Genomic DNA, 15,715 nt, shown 5'->3' on the forward strand with positions numbered 1-15,715 from the left:
TCAAATCAAGAGTCGGCTTTCTATTCCGTAACAAAGCCTCCTTCACTCACGCTGCCAAGCTTACCCTAGTAAAACTGACTATCCTACCGATCCTCGACTTCGGCGATGTCATCTACAAAATTGCTTCCAACACTCTTCTCAGCAAACTGGGTGCAGTTTATCACAGTGCCATCCGTTTTGTCACTAAAGCACCTTATACTACCCACCACTGCGACTTGTATGCTCTAGTCGGCTGGCCCTCGCTACATATTCGTCGCAAGACCCACTGGCTCCAGGTCGTCTACAAGGCCATTCTAGGTAAAGCTCCGCCTTATCTCAGTTCACTGGTCACGATGGCAACACCCATCCGTAGCACGCGCTCCAGCAGGTGTATCTCACTGATCATCCCTAAAGCCAACACCTCATTCGGCCGCCTTTCGTTCCAGTACTCTGCTGCCTGTGACTGGAACGAATTGCAAAAATCGCTGAAGTTGGAGACCTTTATCTCCCTCACCAACTTCAAGCATCAGCTATCTGAGCAGCTAACCGATCGCTGCAGCTGTACATAATCTATTGGTAAATACATTTAAGTCATTTAGCAGACGCTCTTATCCATGGCCCACCCATTTTCACCTACCTCATCCCCACAGTTTTTATTTTATTTATTTACTTTTCTGCTCTTTTGCACACCAATATCTCTACCTGTACATGATCATTTATCAATCCAGTGTTAATCTGCAATATTGTAATTATTCGCCTACCTCCTCATGCCTTTTGCACACATTGTATATAGACTCCCCTTTTTTTCTACTGTGTTATTGACTTGTTAATTGTTTACTCCATGTGTAACTCTGTGTTGTCTGTTCACACTGCTATGCTTTATCTTGGCCAGGTCGCAGTTGTAAATGAGAACTTGTTCTCAACTAGCCTACCTGGTTAAATAAAGGTGAAATAAATAAAAAAAATAAAAAAAGGTGAAGGTGATATGATCCTTGACTAGTCTCTCAAAGCACTTCATGATGACCGAAGTGAGTGCCTACGGAATAATAGTTCAATTATCTTTGCATTCTTGGGTACAGGAACAATACTGGCCATTTTGAAGCATGTGGGTACGGCAGATTGGCATAGGGAGAAATTGAATATTTCCGTAAACGCACCAGCAAGCTGGTCTGTGCATGCTCTGAAGACGTGGTTTGGGATGCCGTCAAGGCCGGCAGCCCTGCGAGAGTTAACACATTTAAATGTCTTACTCACGTCGGCCACAGAGAAGGAGCGCAAACAGTCCTTGGTAGCTGGCCTCGTCGGTGGCACTGTGTTGTCCTCAAAGCAGACAACGAACTTGTTTAGCTTGTCTGGATGCAAGACGTCGGTGTCCGTGACGTGGCTGCTTTTCCTTTTGTAGTCCGTGATTGTCTGTAGACCCTGCCACATACTTCTCTTGTCTGAGCCATTGAATTGACTCCATTTTGTCTCAATACTGACATTTAGCCTGTTTTATTACCTTGTGGAGGGAATGACTACTTTGTTAGTATTCTGCCAAATTCCCAGTCACCTTGCCATGGTTAAATGTGGTGGTTCGTGCTTTCAGTTTTGCGCGAATGCTGCCATCTATCCACGGTTTCTGGTTAGGGTAGGTTTTGATAGTCACAGTGGGTACAATATATTCTCTACACTTCTTGATACATTCAGTAACCGTCTCAGTGTACGCGTCCATATTAGTCCATAAGATTGATCAAAACAATCTTGAAGCGTGGATTCCGCTTGGTTAGACTAGCGTTGAATAGTCCTTATCACAAAGTTTCTGCTTATAGGAAGGGAGGATATATTTTTTTTTTCACCTTTATTTAACCAGGTAGGCTAATTGAGAACAAGTACTCATTTGCAACTGCAACCTGGCCAAGATAAAGCAAAGCAGTTCGACACATCCAACAACACATAAATAAACAAACATACAGTCAATAATACAGTAGAAAAAGTCTATATACAGCATGGGCAAATGAGGTAGGATAAGGGAGGTAAAGCAATAAATAGGCCATGGTGGCGAAGTAATTACAATATACCAATTAAACACTGGAATGGAAAATGTGCAGAAGATGGATGTGTAAGTAGAGATACTGGGGTGCAAAGGAGCAAGATAAATAAATAAATTGGATGGGCTATTTACAGATTGGCAATGTACAGGTGCAGTGATCTGAGAGCTGCTCTGACATCTGGTGCTTAAAGCTAGTGAGGGAGATATGAGTCTCCAGCTTCAGTGATTTTTGCAGTTCGATCCAGTCATTGGCGGCAGAGAACTGGAAGGAAAGGCGGCCAAAGGAAGAATTGGCTTTGGGGGTGACCAGTGAGATATACCTGCTGGAGCAGGGAAATGGAGTCGTGGTCTGATTTGCTGAAAGGAGGGTGGGGTGCATTGTATGAATGACGTAAGTTAGAGCAACAATGGTCCAGTGTTTTTTCAGCGCGAGTGCTACAGTCGATATGCCAATATAATTTAGGTAGTATCGGCTTGAGGGAGGATATACATGGCTGTGACAATAACTGAAGAGAATTCTCTAGGGAGATAATAAGGTCGGCATTTGATTGTGAGGTATTCTAGGTCAGGTGAACAAAAGGAATTGAGTTCCTGTATGTTATTACAATTACAACATGAGTCGTTAATCATGAAATATACACCCCCGTGCTTCTTCTTCCCAGAGAGATGTTAATTCCTTTCAGCACGATGCACTGAGTCACGTTTCTGTGAAACAGTGTATGTTACAATCCCTGATGTCTCTCTGGAAAGCAACCCTTGTCCTGTTCTCGTCAACTTTGTTATCTAGGGACTGAACATTAGCGAGTAACATACTTGGAAGAAGTGGGCGGTGTGCGCACCTCCTACGTCTCACTAGAAGACCGCTCTGAATTCCTCTCCTCCGGGGGCATTGTTTTGGGTCGGCCTCTTGAATCAGTTCAAATGCCCTGGCTGGTGCGAACAAAGGATCCGCTTTAAACATCCCAACTAGCCCACAGTGTTACCTGGAAACAGAGATGGTAGTTGCTATGTAATAACACAGAATCTGTGCTGGAAAATGCATCACTATTTGTTTCTCTTGTTGTATCCCTTCACCATAACAAATATAACATAACAGTGACACGTCCTATGCAAATATATGCACAAGATATGACTAAGGATTTATATGGCAATTCAGTGACATGCTGTATCCCCAGCGGCGTGCACACATTTTTCCAGTATTTTTAAAATATATTTATAGATTTGTATTATTTAAGACAATGGATGCCATGTCCATTTAAAAAACGTTTTGTGATTTCCAATAAGTAGGTACAACTACTGTAAATTATTATTTGTGCATAAATGATCAGATGAAGAGTGCCAGTCCATGTTCCCTGGATCAACAGGTGACAACAAATAAATCCAGTGAAATATCACAGTGCAATCGCAACAAAAGTGACATAGTATTCAAAGTGGCATAGTAAAAGTACACAAAAAGAAGAAAAAAAGACCTATAGGTGTCACGGTTTTCGTTGTGGGAAGGAGGAGCGGACCAAAATGCAGCGTAGTTGTGATTAATTTTATTTAATAAGGAAACTATACACGATTAAACTAACAAAATAACAAACGTACGAAAACCGAAAACAGCCCTACCTGTTGCAAAACTCAGAGACAGGAACAATCACCCACAAACACACAGTGAAACCCAGGCTACCTAAATATGGTTCCCAATCAGAGACAATGACTAACACCTGCCCCTGATTGAGAACCATATCAGGCCAAACACAGAAATAGACAAACAAGACATCCAACATAGAATACCCACTCAGATCACACTCTGACCAATCAAAACATAGAAACATACAAAATAAACTATGGCCAGGGCGTGACAGTACCCCCCCCCCCCAATGTGCGGACTCCGGCCGCAAAACCTGAACCTATTGGGTTGCCCCTCTGTCCCGAGCTGCCCCTCCAGTCAGCCAGACTCTTCCATATCCGCCAGTCAGCCAGACTCATCCAGATCCGCCAGTCAGCCAGACTCATCCAGATCCGCCAGTCAGCCAGACTCATCCAGATCCGCCAGTCAGCCAGACTCTTCCAGATCCGCCAGTCAGCCAGACTCTTCCAGATCTGCCAGTCAGCCAGACTCTTCCAGATCCTTCATCCTCTCCTGTGCTGCCGGAGTCTCCCGCCTGTCCGGCGCTGCTGCCGGAGTCTCCCGCCTGTCCGGCGCTGCTGCCGGAGTCTCCCGCCTGTCCGGCGCTGCTGCCGGAGTCTCCCGCCTGTCCGGCGCTGCTGCCGGAGTCTCCCGCCTGTCCGGCGCTGCTGCCGGAGTCTGAAGAGCCCCTCTGTCCCGAGCTGCCCCTCTGTCCCGAGCTGCCCCTCTGTCCCGAGCTGCCCCTCTGTCCCGGGGCAGCTCGGGACAGAGGGGCAGCTCGGGACAGAGGGGCTCTTCAGACTCCGGCAGCAGCGCCGGACAGGCGGGAGACTCCGGCAGCAGCGCCGGACAGGCGGGAGACTCCGGCAGCACAGGAGAGGAGGAAGGATCTGGAAGAGTCTGGCTGACTGGCAGATCTGGAAGAGTCTGGCTGACTGGCGGATCTGGAAGAGTCTGGCTGACTGGCGGATCTGGAAGAGTCTGGCTGACTGGCGGATCTGGAAGAGTCTGGCTGACTGGCGGATCTGGATGAGTCTGGCTGACTGGCGGATCTGGATGAGTCTGGCTGACTGGCGGATCTGGAAGAGTCTGGCTGACTGGCGGATCTGGAAGAGTCTGGCTGACCTGGAAGAGTCTGGAAGAGTCTGGCTGACCTGGAAGAGTCTGGCAGATCTGGCAGCTCTGGCTGCTCCATGCAGATTGGCAGCTCTGGCAGCTCCATGCAGACTGGCAGCTCCATGCAGACTGGCAGCTCCATGCAGACTGGCAGCTCTGGCTGCTCCATGCAGACTGACAGCTCTGGCTGCTCCATGCAGACTGACAGCTCTGGCTGCTCCATGCAGACTGGCAGCTCTGGCTGCTCCATGCAGGCTGGCAGCTCTGGCTGCGCTAAACAGCCAGGAGACTCCGGCAACGCTGTAGAGGCGGAAGGCTCTGGCAGCGCTAAACAGGCGGTAGACTCCAGCAGCGCAGGAGAGGAGGAAGGCTCTGGCTGCGCTGAACAGGCGGGAGACTCTGTCAGCGCTGTAGGGGAGGAAGGCTCTGACTGCGCTGAACAGGCGGGAGACTCCGGCAGCGCAGGAGAGGAGGAAGGCTACGGCAGCGCTGGAGAGGCGAGGCTCACTGTAGACCTGATGAGTGGTGCTGGCACTGGTGGTACTGGGCCGAGGACACGCACAGGAAGCCTGGTGCGGGGAGCTGCCATCGGAGGGCTGGTGTGTGCAGGTGGCACAGGATGGGCTAGACTGTGAAGGCGTACTGGAGATTTTGAGAGCAGTGCTGGCACAGGACACTCAAGGCTAGGGAGGTGCACAGGAGGCCTGGTGCGTGAGGCTGGCACCAACTTCACCAGCCGACTAGCACGCACCTCAGGACGAGTATGGAGCACTGACCCAGGTGCCATCAAATCCCCGACACGCTCCGTCGGGCGAATTCCATATTTAAAGCACAAACAGCAACTCCCTCATTACTCTCTCCTCCAATTTCCCCATTAACTCCTTCACAGTCTCTGTTTCGCTCACCTCCAACACCGGCTCTGGTTCTGGTCTCCTCCTTGGCTCTTCACGTTAAACAGGGAGAGTGGGCTCAGGTCTAACTCCTGACACACTCTCCCTGAGGCCCCCCCACCCCCCCAATATATTTTTGGGGCTGACTCTCGGGCTTCCATCCGCTTCGCCATGCTGCCTCCTCATACCGGCGCCTCTCCGTTTTCGGCGCCTCTCCGTTTTCTCCGCCTCCGGTCCTTCCTTGGGGCGGCGATATTCTCCAGGCTGAGCCCAGGGTCCTTCTCCATCTAATTCGTCCTCCCATGTCCATTCCTTCTTTTGTTGCTCCTGCTGTTGCTTTTGCCTGTTACCACGCTGCTTGGTCCTGTGATTCTGTCACGGTTTTCGTTGTGGGAAGGAGGAGCGGACCAAAATGCAGCGTAGTTGTGATTCATTTGATTTAATAAGGAAACTATACACGATTAAACTAACAAAATAGCAAAAGTACAAAAACCGAAAACAGCCCTATCTTGTGCTAAACACAGAGACAGGAACAATCACCCACAAACACACAGTGAAACCCAGGCTACCTAAATATGGTTCCCAATCAGAGACAATGACTAACACCTGCCCCTGATTGAGAACCATATCAGGCCAAACACAGAAATAGACAAACAAGACATCCAACATAGAATACCCACTCAGATCACACCCTGACCAATCAAAACATAGAAACATACAAAGTAAACTATGGCCAGGGCGTGACAATAGGCATATAGTATGGACATTGTTTGTGCATAGAGTGGAATAACTACAGTGCAGTAGCAGCATAGAATTATAATTAAAGTATATGTACATGGTGGAGTGAGGGAACATACCTATTGCATTGGTCCGTAAGACTAAAGTGGGCTGGTTTTGAGATAGGTGGTCCGAGACTTAATGTTGAATCCTCACTGCAGCGGATCCCTCTCCCCTGTGCACCGCCTTCTCCCGCCTTCCATTGGAGGCCCCTTTCAGGTAAAGGGCGACCTGAATCTGGACCTCTCGTCTGTGGCATCCCGGGGTGCAGGGTTCTTTCTAATGGCTCTTATACACTAATAATGAACATTGAGTTACATTTCAATTGCACCAGGTGTTACGCAACGAGTTTAAAAAATGTACTGAAAAGTAACATTTAATAATAACAAAACTTACTGTGAAGCATAGTCTTTAGAAACAAGCCTTTGAAACAGGCCTTATCCCCTGCACCAGTCCAGGTTGTGGCAATGGCAAACATGTTTGACAGAATGCAATGTAGCATCTTCCACACTGTTAAATTCAGGTCCTTGACACCCTTTATTACTGTTTCCTATAGGTAAAGACCACCAGTTGTAAACACAGCCTAGCCAGCTAGCTAGACACTGGTAGTTACAAACATCTATGTCCACAATTTTAGCCAGTCAATAAGAGATTCTATGCAGCTACAAAAATACACAACATACATATATTAGTAGAGCGATTTCCCATTTTGAAACGGTTTTCAGTTGGCTAGATGGACAGTGTGATGCATTTACCATAAATGCTAGCTACAGTGCCTTGCGAAAGTATTCGGGCCCCCTTGAACTTTGCGACCTTTTGCCACATTTCAGGCTTCAAACATAAAGATATAAAACTGTATTTTTTTGTGAAGAATCAACAAGTGGGACACAATCATGAAGTGGAACAACATTTATTGGATATTTCAAACTTTTTTAACAAATCAAAAACTGAAAAATTGGGCGTGCAAAATTATTCAGCCCCCTTAAGTTAATACTTTGTAGGGCCACGTTTTGCTGCGATTACAGCTGTAAGTCGCTTGGGGTATGTCTCTATCAGTTTTGCACATCGAGAGACTGACATTTTTTTTCCCATTCCTACTTGCAAAACAGCTCGAGCTCAGTGAGGTTGGATGGAGAGCATTTGTGAACAGCAGTTTTCAGTTCTTTCCACAGATTCTCGATTGGATTCAGGTCTGGACGTTGACTTGGCCATTCTAACACCTGGATATGTTTATTTTTGAACCATTCCATTGTAGATTTTGCTTTATGTTTTGTATCATTGTCTTGTTGGAAGACAAATCTCCGTCCCAGTCTCAGGTCTTTTGCAGACTCCATCAGGTTTTCTTCCAGAATAGTCCTGTATTTGGCTCCATCCATCTTCCCATCAATTTTAACCATCTTCCCTGTCCCTGCTGAAGAAAAGCAGGCCCAAACCATGATGCTGCCACCACCATGTTTGACAGTGGGAATGGTTGTTCAGGGTGATGAGCTGTGTTGCTTTTATGCCAAACATAACGTTTTGCATTGTTGCCAAAAAGTTCAATTTTGGTTTCATCTGACCAGAGCACCTTCTTCCACATGTTTGGTGTGTCTCCCAGGTGGCTTGTGGCAAACTTTAAACAACACTTTTTATGGATATCTTTAAGAAATGGCTTTCTTCTTGCCACTCTTCCATAAAGGCCAGATTTGTGCAATATACGACTAATTGTTGTCCTATGGACAGAGTCTCCCACCTCAGCTTTAGATCTCTGCAGTTCATCCAGAGTGATCATGGGCCTCTTGGCTGCATCTTTGATCAGTCTTCTCCTTGTATGAGCTGAAAGTTTAGAGGGACGGCCAGGTCTTGGTAGATTTGCAGTGGTCTGATAGTCCTTCCATTTCAATATTATCGCTTGCACAGTGCTCCTTGGGATGTTTAAAGCTTGGGAAATCTTTTTGTATCCAAATCCGGCTTTAAACTTCTTCACAACAGTATCTCGGACCTGCCTGGTGTGTTCCTTGTTCTTCATGAGGCTCTCTGCGCTTTTAACGGACCTCTGAGACTATCACAGTGCAGGTGCATTTATACAGAGACTTGATTACACACAGGTGGATTGTATTTATCATCATTAGTCATTTAGGTCAACATTGTATCATTCAGAGATCCTCACTGAACTTCTGGAGAGAGTTTGCTGCACTGAAAGTAAAGGGGCTGAATAATCTTGCACGCCCAATTTTTCAGTTTTTGATTTGTTAAAAAAGTTTGAAATATCCAATAAATGTCGTTCCACTTCATGATTGTGTCCCACTTGTTGTTGATTCTTCACAAACAAATACAGTTTTATATCTTTATGTTTGAAGCCTGAAATGTGGCAAAAGGTCGCAAAGTTCAAGGGGGCCGAATACTTTCGCAAGGCACTGTATCTACGTTAGCTTTGAAAGCATGCTATTGACTGTTGACTAGCCTAGCTAATGCTAAAGCTTAGTCTCTTACCTTTCGACCGAAGATTACTTTTATGGACTGGATGAGGCAACAAGGATTTTCATCCTTGAGGCCATCTCGGAAAAACATCCGATATCAATCATTTTTCTGCCTTTGTCTTTCATGAACGACCCTATAATTCAATATCTAGATATAGTTCTCTTTCAGGCCTGACATCATTAATAGTATTATTTATTAATAGCATTCTAGCTACATTATTAATAGCATTCTAGCTACATATTTAGCAGAGTTATGGCTGGATAAAGCTACCTCTTTTCATTTATTTTATTTCAGCTTTATTTAACCAGGTAGGCCAGTTCCAATCTATGGCCGGCTTGAGTGAGCGAAAGAGAGCTATGTGCATGACATTTTTTTCTGGAGAAAGCACAATCATGTGATCAGGTCTAATGAGGTTGCACAGTGAAAGAAGAAGAAGGCTGGCTCAGGCCTACCAAGCGTTACGCAATTAGGTTGAAGGGTGGGCCCAATGGCTCAGTGCAAATTCCATACACATGAACACATCAGACAGAGAAAAAGACTAATGACGTGGTGCACATATCTGCAAATACAGTTGAAGTCGCAAGTTTAAATACACCTTAGCCAAATACATTTAAACTCAGTTTTTCACAACTCCTGACATTTATCCTAGTACAAATTCCCTGTCTTAGGTCAGTTAGGATCACCACTTTATTTTAAGAATGTGAAATATCAGAATAATAGTAGAGAGAATTATTTATGTTCAGCTGTTATTGCTTTTATGTCAGAAGTTTACATTCACTCAATTAGTATTTGGTAGCATTGCCTTTAAATTGTTTAACTTGGGTCAAATGTTTCGGGTAGCCTTCCACAAGCTTCCCACAATAAGTTGGGTGAATTTTGGTCCATTCCTCATGACAGAGCTGGTCTAACTGAGTCAGGTTTGTAGGCCTCCTTGCTCGCACATGCTTTTTCAGTTCTGCCCACAATTTTTCTATAGGATTGAGGTCAGGGCTTTGTGATGGCCACTCTAGTACCTTGACTTTGTTGTTGTTGTTAGCCATTTTGCCACAACTTTGGAAGTATGCTCGGGTCATTGTCCATTTGGATGACCCATTTGCAACCAAGCTTTAACTTCCTGACTGATGTCTTGAGATGTTGCTTCAATATAGCCACATAATTTTCCTAACTCATGATGCCATCTATTTTGTGAAGTGCCCAGTCCCTCCTGCAGCAAAGCACCCCCACGACATGATGCTGCCACCCCCGTGATTGACAGTTGGGATGATGTTCTTCGGCTTGCAAGCCTCACCCTTTTTCCTCCAAACATAACGATGGTCATTATGGCCAAACAGTTCTATTTTTGTTTCATCAGACCAGAGGACATTTCTCCAAAAAGTACGATCTTTGTCCCCATGTGCAGTTGTAATGCGGTTTTGTAGCAGTGGCTTCTTCCTTGCTGAGCGGCCTTTCAGGTTATGTCGATATAGGACTCGTTTTACTGTGGATATAGGTACTTCTGTACAGGTTTCCTCTAGCATCTTCACAGGGTCCTTTGCTGTTGTTCTGGGATTGATTTGCACTTTTCGCAACAAAGTACGTTCATCTCTAGGTGAGAGAACGAGTCTCCTTCCTGAGCGGTATGACGGCTGCGTGGTCCCATGGTGTTTATACTTGAGTACTATTATTTGTACAGATGAACGTTTGGAAATGGCTTCCAAGGATGAAACAGGCTTGTGGGGGTCTACAAAAAAGAATTCTGAGGTCTTGGCTGATTTCTTTTGATTTTCCCATGATGTCAAGCAAAGAGGCACTGAGTTTGAAGGGAGGCCTTAAAATACATCCACAGGTACACCTCCAATTGACTCAAATTGTGTCAGAAGCAGAATCAGAAGCTTCTAAATCCATGACATAATTTTCTGGAATTTTCCAAGCTGTTTAAAGTAACTGTTAACTTAGTGTATGTAAACTTCTGACCCACTGGAATTGTGATACAGTGAATTATATGTCTATAAACAATTCTTGGAAAAATTACTTGTGTCATGCACAAAGTAGATGTCCTTACCGACTTGACAAAACTATAGTTTGTTAACTAGAAATTTGGAGTGGTTGAAAAACAAGTTTTAATGACTCCAACATAAGTGTATGTAAACTTCCGACTTCAACTGTATGTGACACCGTACGTGATTTTCGGGGACCACTTTTGACGCATGTGCGCTACTTTCAGAAAAACTGTCAAAAAAGTATCCAAAACTGCTGGTAGCATCTTTAAATTAAATATTGTCCTGTTCCCTAATTGAAATGCCACACTGTTCCCTGTGTGACTCCCTGTGTCTGTCTGTCTCAGTTCTGGATGTCTGCTCTGGCCATGACCATGCCTGTGCCCTGTGGAGCCTTCATGCCTGTCTTCGTCATTGGTAAGAATTGTGTGCGAATGTGTGTGTTTCAACAATAATGTTATCCCTGTGTATATGCTATTCAGTCTTGTGAGTGTCTGTGTACCAATATGTTACTCTCTCATTAACAGTGTGTGTGTGTGTGTGTGTGTGTTCTAGGGGCAGCGTTTGGCCGTCTGGTCGGGGAGAGCATGGCCGCCTGGTTCCCTGACGGCGTCCACTCTGATGGCACCATCTACCCCATAGAGCCAGGAGTGTACGCAGCCGTGGGTGAGTTACTGTAGAAATATACACACAAAGACTAAGTTTGGTACAGATAGACAAGATTATCAATACCTATTTAAGACTAGACACAACTAGGCACCATTATTTTAACTATTAGGTAGTGCAAAGACAGATAAAGCAAGAAAGCCCTTTATGTCACAGACAAAAACAATATGATGTCCCATTTGGTAAGATGCATCTTAAAAGAAAACTCCACCAAAAACAATCTTTTTGTATTTGTTTCATTAGTCAATTGTTGACATAGTTCCATCAAGTTTTCAAGATATGTAACTTTCAAAATACAGAAATCAAATTGCATCATACGTGGATGATTTCTGTATTTTGAAAGTTTCAAATCTTGAAAGTTTGATTGCTGACAAGCAAAACATTTGGAACTATATCAACAATTGACTTATGCAACAAATACCAAAAGATCGTTTTTGGGTGGAATTTTCCTTTAATGTTGGTGCTATGAGTGATTCTGTTAGCGTTGTTGTTGACTGTTGTGCTGATTATGCTGTTGTTCAGTGTTGGGGTTGATGTCATCTGTGTTTGTGTCTAATGGGTGCTGATGTTCACTCACCTCAGCTTTCTGTCTCTCTCTGATGAGCCTTCTTTCATCTCAGCATGGCTAGATTTGCCCTCTCTCTCTCTCTTTCTCTCAGTTGCTCTCTCTCCCTTTTTCTCACTCTCTCGCTCTCTCCTAATAAAGTTAGGAATAATCAACCTTACCTCCCTCCCCTCTATCTCTGCACCCCCATCCCACCCACTCTCTCAACTCCTTATTTTTTCTCATTTTATCCACTCATCTCTTTTTCGCTTCAATAACGGTTCTTAAATAAATAGAAATGTGAGGTACAATGTAATCTCAATCCAACCCGTCTCTACCTACCATCTCCTTCCCTCCCCTCTCATCCCTCCCTCCTCACTTTGTTGCTCCAGTATTATTGATGAAGGCTCAGTATAGAGTTGAGTTGAAGAGAAGTATGATTACACTGATATTGCTTTTACTACTTTAGTCATGTCAATGGACAGTAACCTGTATGTACACTAACGGGTACAGTAACCTGTATGGACAGTAATGGGTACAGTAACCTGTATTTTTTATTACCTTTATTTTACTAGGCAAGTCAGTTAAGAACAAATTCTTATTTTCAATGACGGCCTAGGAACAGTGGGTTAACTGCCTGGGCAGAACGACAGCTTTGTACCTTGTCAGCTCGGGGATTCGAACACCAACACTCTAACCACTAGGCTACCCTGCCGACAGTAACAGGTACAGTAACCTGTATGGACAGTAACCTGTACCTATTCCCTCCTCTCCTTTCTTCTTCCCTTCTCTCCCGCCTCTCCTCTCCTCTGTTCTTCTCTTCTTCTCCTCTCTCCTCTCCTCTGTTCTTCTCTTCTCCTCCTCTCCCCTCTCCTCTGTTCTTCTCTTCTCCTCCCCTCTCCTCTGTTCTTCTCTTCTCCTCCTCTCCGCTCTCCTCTGTTCTTCTCTTCTCCTGCTCTCCTCTGTTCTTCTCTTCTCCTCCTCTCCCCTCTCCTCTCCTCTTCTCTTCTCCTCCTCTCCCCTCTCCTCTGTTCTTCTCTTCTCCTCCTCTCTGCTCTCCTCTGTTCTTCTCTTCTCCTCCTCTCTGCTCTCCTCTGTTCTTCTCTTCTCCTCCTCTCTGTTCTTCTCTTCTCCTCTCTCCTATCCTCTGTTCTTCTCTTCTCCTCCTCTCCTCTCCTCTGTTCTTCTCTTCTCCTCCTCTCCTCTCCTCTGTTCTTCTCTTCTCCTCCTCTCCCCTCTCCTCTGTTCTTCTCTTCTCCTCCTCTCTCCTATCCTCTACTCTTCTCCTCCTCCTCTCTCCTATCCTCTACTCTTCTCTTCTCCTCCTCTCCGCTCTCCTCTACTCTTCTCCTCCTCTCCCCTCTCCTCTGTTCTTCTCTTCTCCTCCTCTCCGCTCTCCTCTACTCTTCTCCTCCTCTCCCCTCTCCTCTGTTCTTTTCTCCTCCTCTCTCCTATCCTCTACTCTTCTCCTCCTCTCTCCTCTCCTCTGTTCTTCTCTTCTCCTCCTCTCCCCTCTCCTCTGTTCTTCTCTTCTTCTCCTCTCTCCTATCCTCTCTTCTCCTCTCTCCTCTCCTCTCCTCTGTTCTTCTCTTCTCCTCCTCTCTCCTCTGTTCTTCTCTTCTCCTCCTCTCCCCTCTCCTCCCAGGTGCAGCGGCCCTGTCTGGAGCAGTCACTCACACAGTGTCGACGGCAGTTGTTGTGTTTGAGCTGACGGGTCAGATCAGCCACATCCTGCCGGTGATGATAGCGGTGATACTGGCCAATGCCGTGGCCCAGTCCCTCCAGCCCTCGCTATATGACTCCCTCATCATGATCAAGAAACTACCCTACCTCCCTGAACTGGGCTGGGGACACCACGAGTATGTAGGACTACACCTATCTGTCCATCTATCTATCAACAGCACCCCTGGAGCAAATTAGGGTTAAGTGCCTTGCTCAAGGATACATCAACATATTTTTCACATTGTCAGCCCTAGTATTTGAAACAGCAAGCTTTAAGTTACTGGCCCATCACTGGAACCACTACGCTACCTGAGGGTTAACCTTTTGTTCCCATTTCCTACAGTCATCACTCACAAGCTATGTTTCCATTAACTTGTCCAATTATTTTTGGTCGACATTTAGAAAGTTTGCATAGAAAATCGATGTGACAATTGCCTGCTACAGTGCATTTCCATTGAACTATCTTTTGTTCAAAAAACAGCTGGACGTGAGGACGTCACACCTACAATTTTTTAAAAGTTTTTCACAAAACCCTCGTGTTGAATAATGAAGTGGTTGAAGTGTTTCCGTTACCCATTTAGACAAACTGCACATTGAATAAATTGGTGACTGCCTGTATGCCCTCCCACCTATCTGTTTCACGTCTCAGGTAGTCCGCGAACACCAGCATGGATAGAATGCATTCATTTACTAATATTTGCCATATTCTAATAATTCTCATGTCCAACACATTGCCACGGTGAAACTTGCACTCCTGTAGGCCTAGATCTGAAATAATTGGATGGTGAAACTTGCCAGCCAACCAGAAAAGCAAGGTGAAGCAATTCAGTCATTCTTGAGTCAGGACAATCCATGTCCTGCAAAGAAACATTATTTTTTATAGTTGAACAATAGAATTTGCTAGCAGTATGCCTTCAGAATGAAATGTGGAGTTTTATAGTTACTTGATGACAAAACATGCCCCGCCTCACGTACCTTCAAAATGATTTGGAAATCATAATTTATTAGAAAAACACAGATTCCATCATTTCTCACAATAAAGAAAGTTTGGCAAAATACCCCCCCCCCCCCCCCCTGTTGAACAGTTACAAGTGTTGTCGATCTTTAGAACATTTTTTCTTTTGTGACATTGAGTCAATGGAAAACTGTACTGACTGTTTGGGTGCTGATATTCTCTCCCTCTCTTCCACTCCTCCTCTCGTCATCCCTCTCGCCTATCGTCCTTCAGGAAGTATAATATTTGTGTGGAGGACATCATGATCAGGGATGTGATGTACATCACCCTCAACTGCTGCTACAGAGACCTGCATGATGTACTGCTGACTGGACACCTCAATACCCTAGCCCTGCTCGAGTCCAGTGGTGAGAGACACGCCCACAAACACACACTAATACTTTACAGATGCAGACGCGCATACACACACATTATAGACACTACAGAACATGTTCAGTCAAATAAATGCTCCCCCACACACACATTCAAGTTATGTATTCTTATGCCAAGTCTGTTGTAATTGTGAAACGATGCCAAAGCAATTAGCTGAGGCATTTAACCAAGATATAATAAGAAAATTCCACACACAAAGGCAATTATTTAAAACAAACAAACATACCCCCTCATACACACTGTACTGTAGTACCCCCTGTTGTACACACACATACACACACACACAGACTCCTGGCTGTTCTCAGTTACATCACTCACCATGTTGTTGTGAATCGTTAGGAGTCCACTGCAGTCTGCACATTAACTACTGTTCTAAAATACCTCTTCTCCTCTCCTCCATCCCATCTTCCCACTCTGTCCTCCCCCTCCTCTCTCACTCTAATCTCCTGGCCCCTCTCTCTCCATTTCTCCTCTCCTCCATCCCATCTTCCCACTCTGTCCTCTCCCTCCTCTCTCACTCTAATCTCCTGGCCCCTCTCTCTCCATTTCTC

The 15,715-nt window shown here is 45.2% G+C and overlaps 1 protein-coding gene across 1 annotated transcript in view; it reads left to right on the plus strand.

The window, feature by feature from the left end:
* LOC135546591 (chloride channel protein 2-like) overlaps positions 1–15,715 on the plus strand; it is an 86,030-nt gene that overhangs the window by 55,816 nt on the left and 14,499 nt on the right. The window contains exons 13-16 of the mRNA XM_064975153.1: positions 11,193–11,262; positions 11,401–11,511; positions 13,701–13,914; positions 15,006–15,139. Of these exons, the coding sequence (XP_064831225.1) occupies positions 11,193–11,262; positions 11,401–11,511; positions 13,701–13,914; positions 15,006–15,139 (529 nt within the window). The remainder of the gene's footprint in view (positions 1–11,192; positions 11,263–11,400; positions 11,512–13,700; positions 13,915–15,005; positions 15,140–15,715) is intronic.

Source organism: Oncorhynchus masou, chromosome 9 (genome assembly GCF_036934945.1).
Source record: "Oncorhynchus masou masou isolate Uvic2021 chromosome 9, UVic_Omas_1.1, whole genome shotgun sequence".
NCBI classification, from domain to species: domain Eukaryota; kingdom Metazoa; phylum Chordata; class Actinopteri; order Salmoniformes; family Salmonidae; genus Oncorhynchus; species Oncorhynchus masou.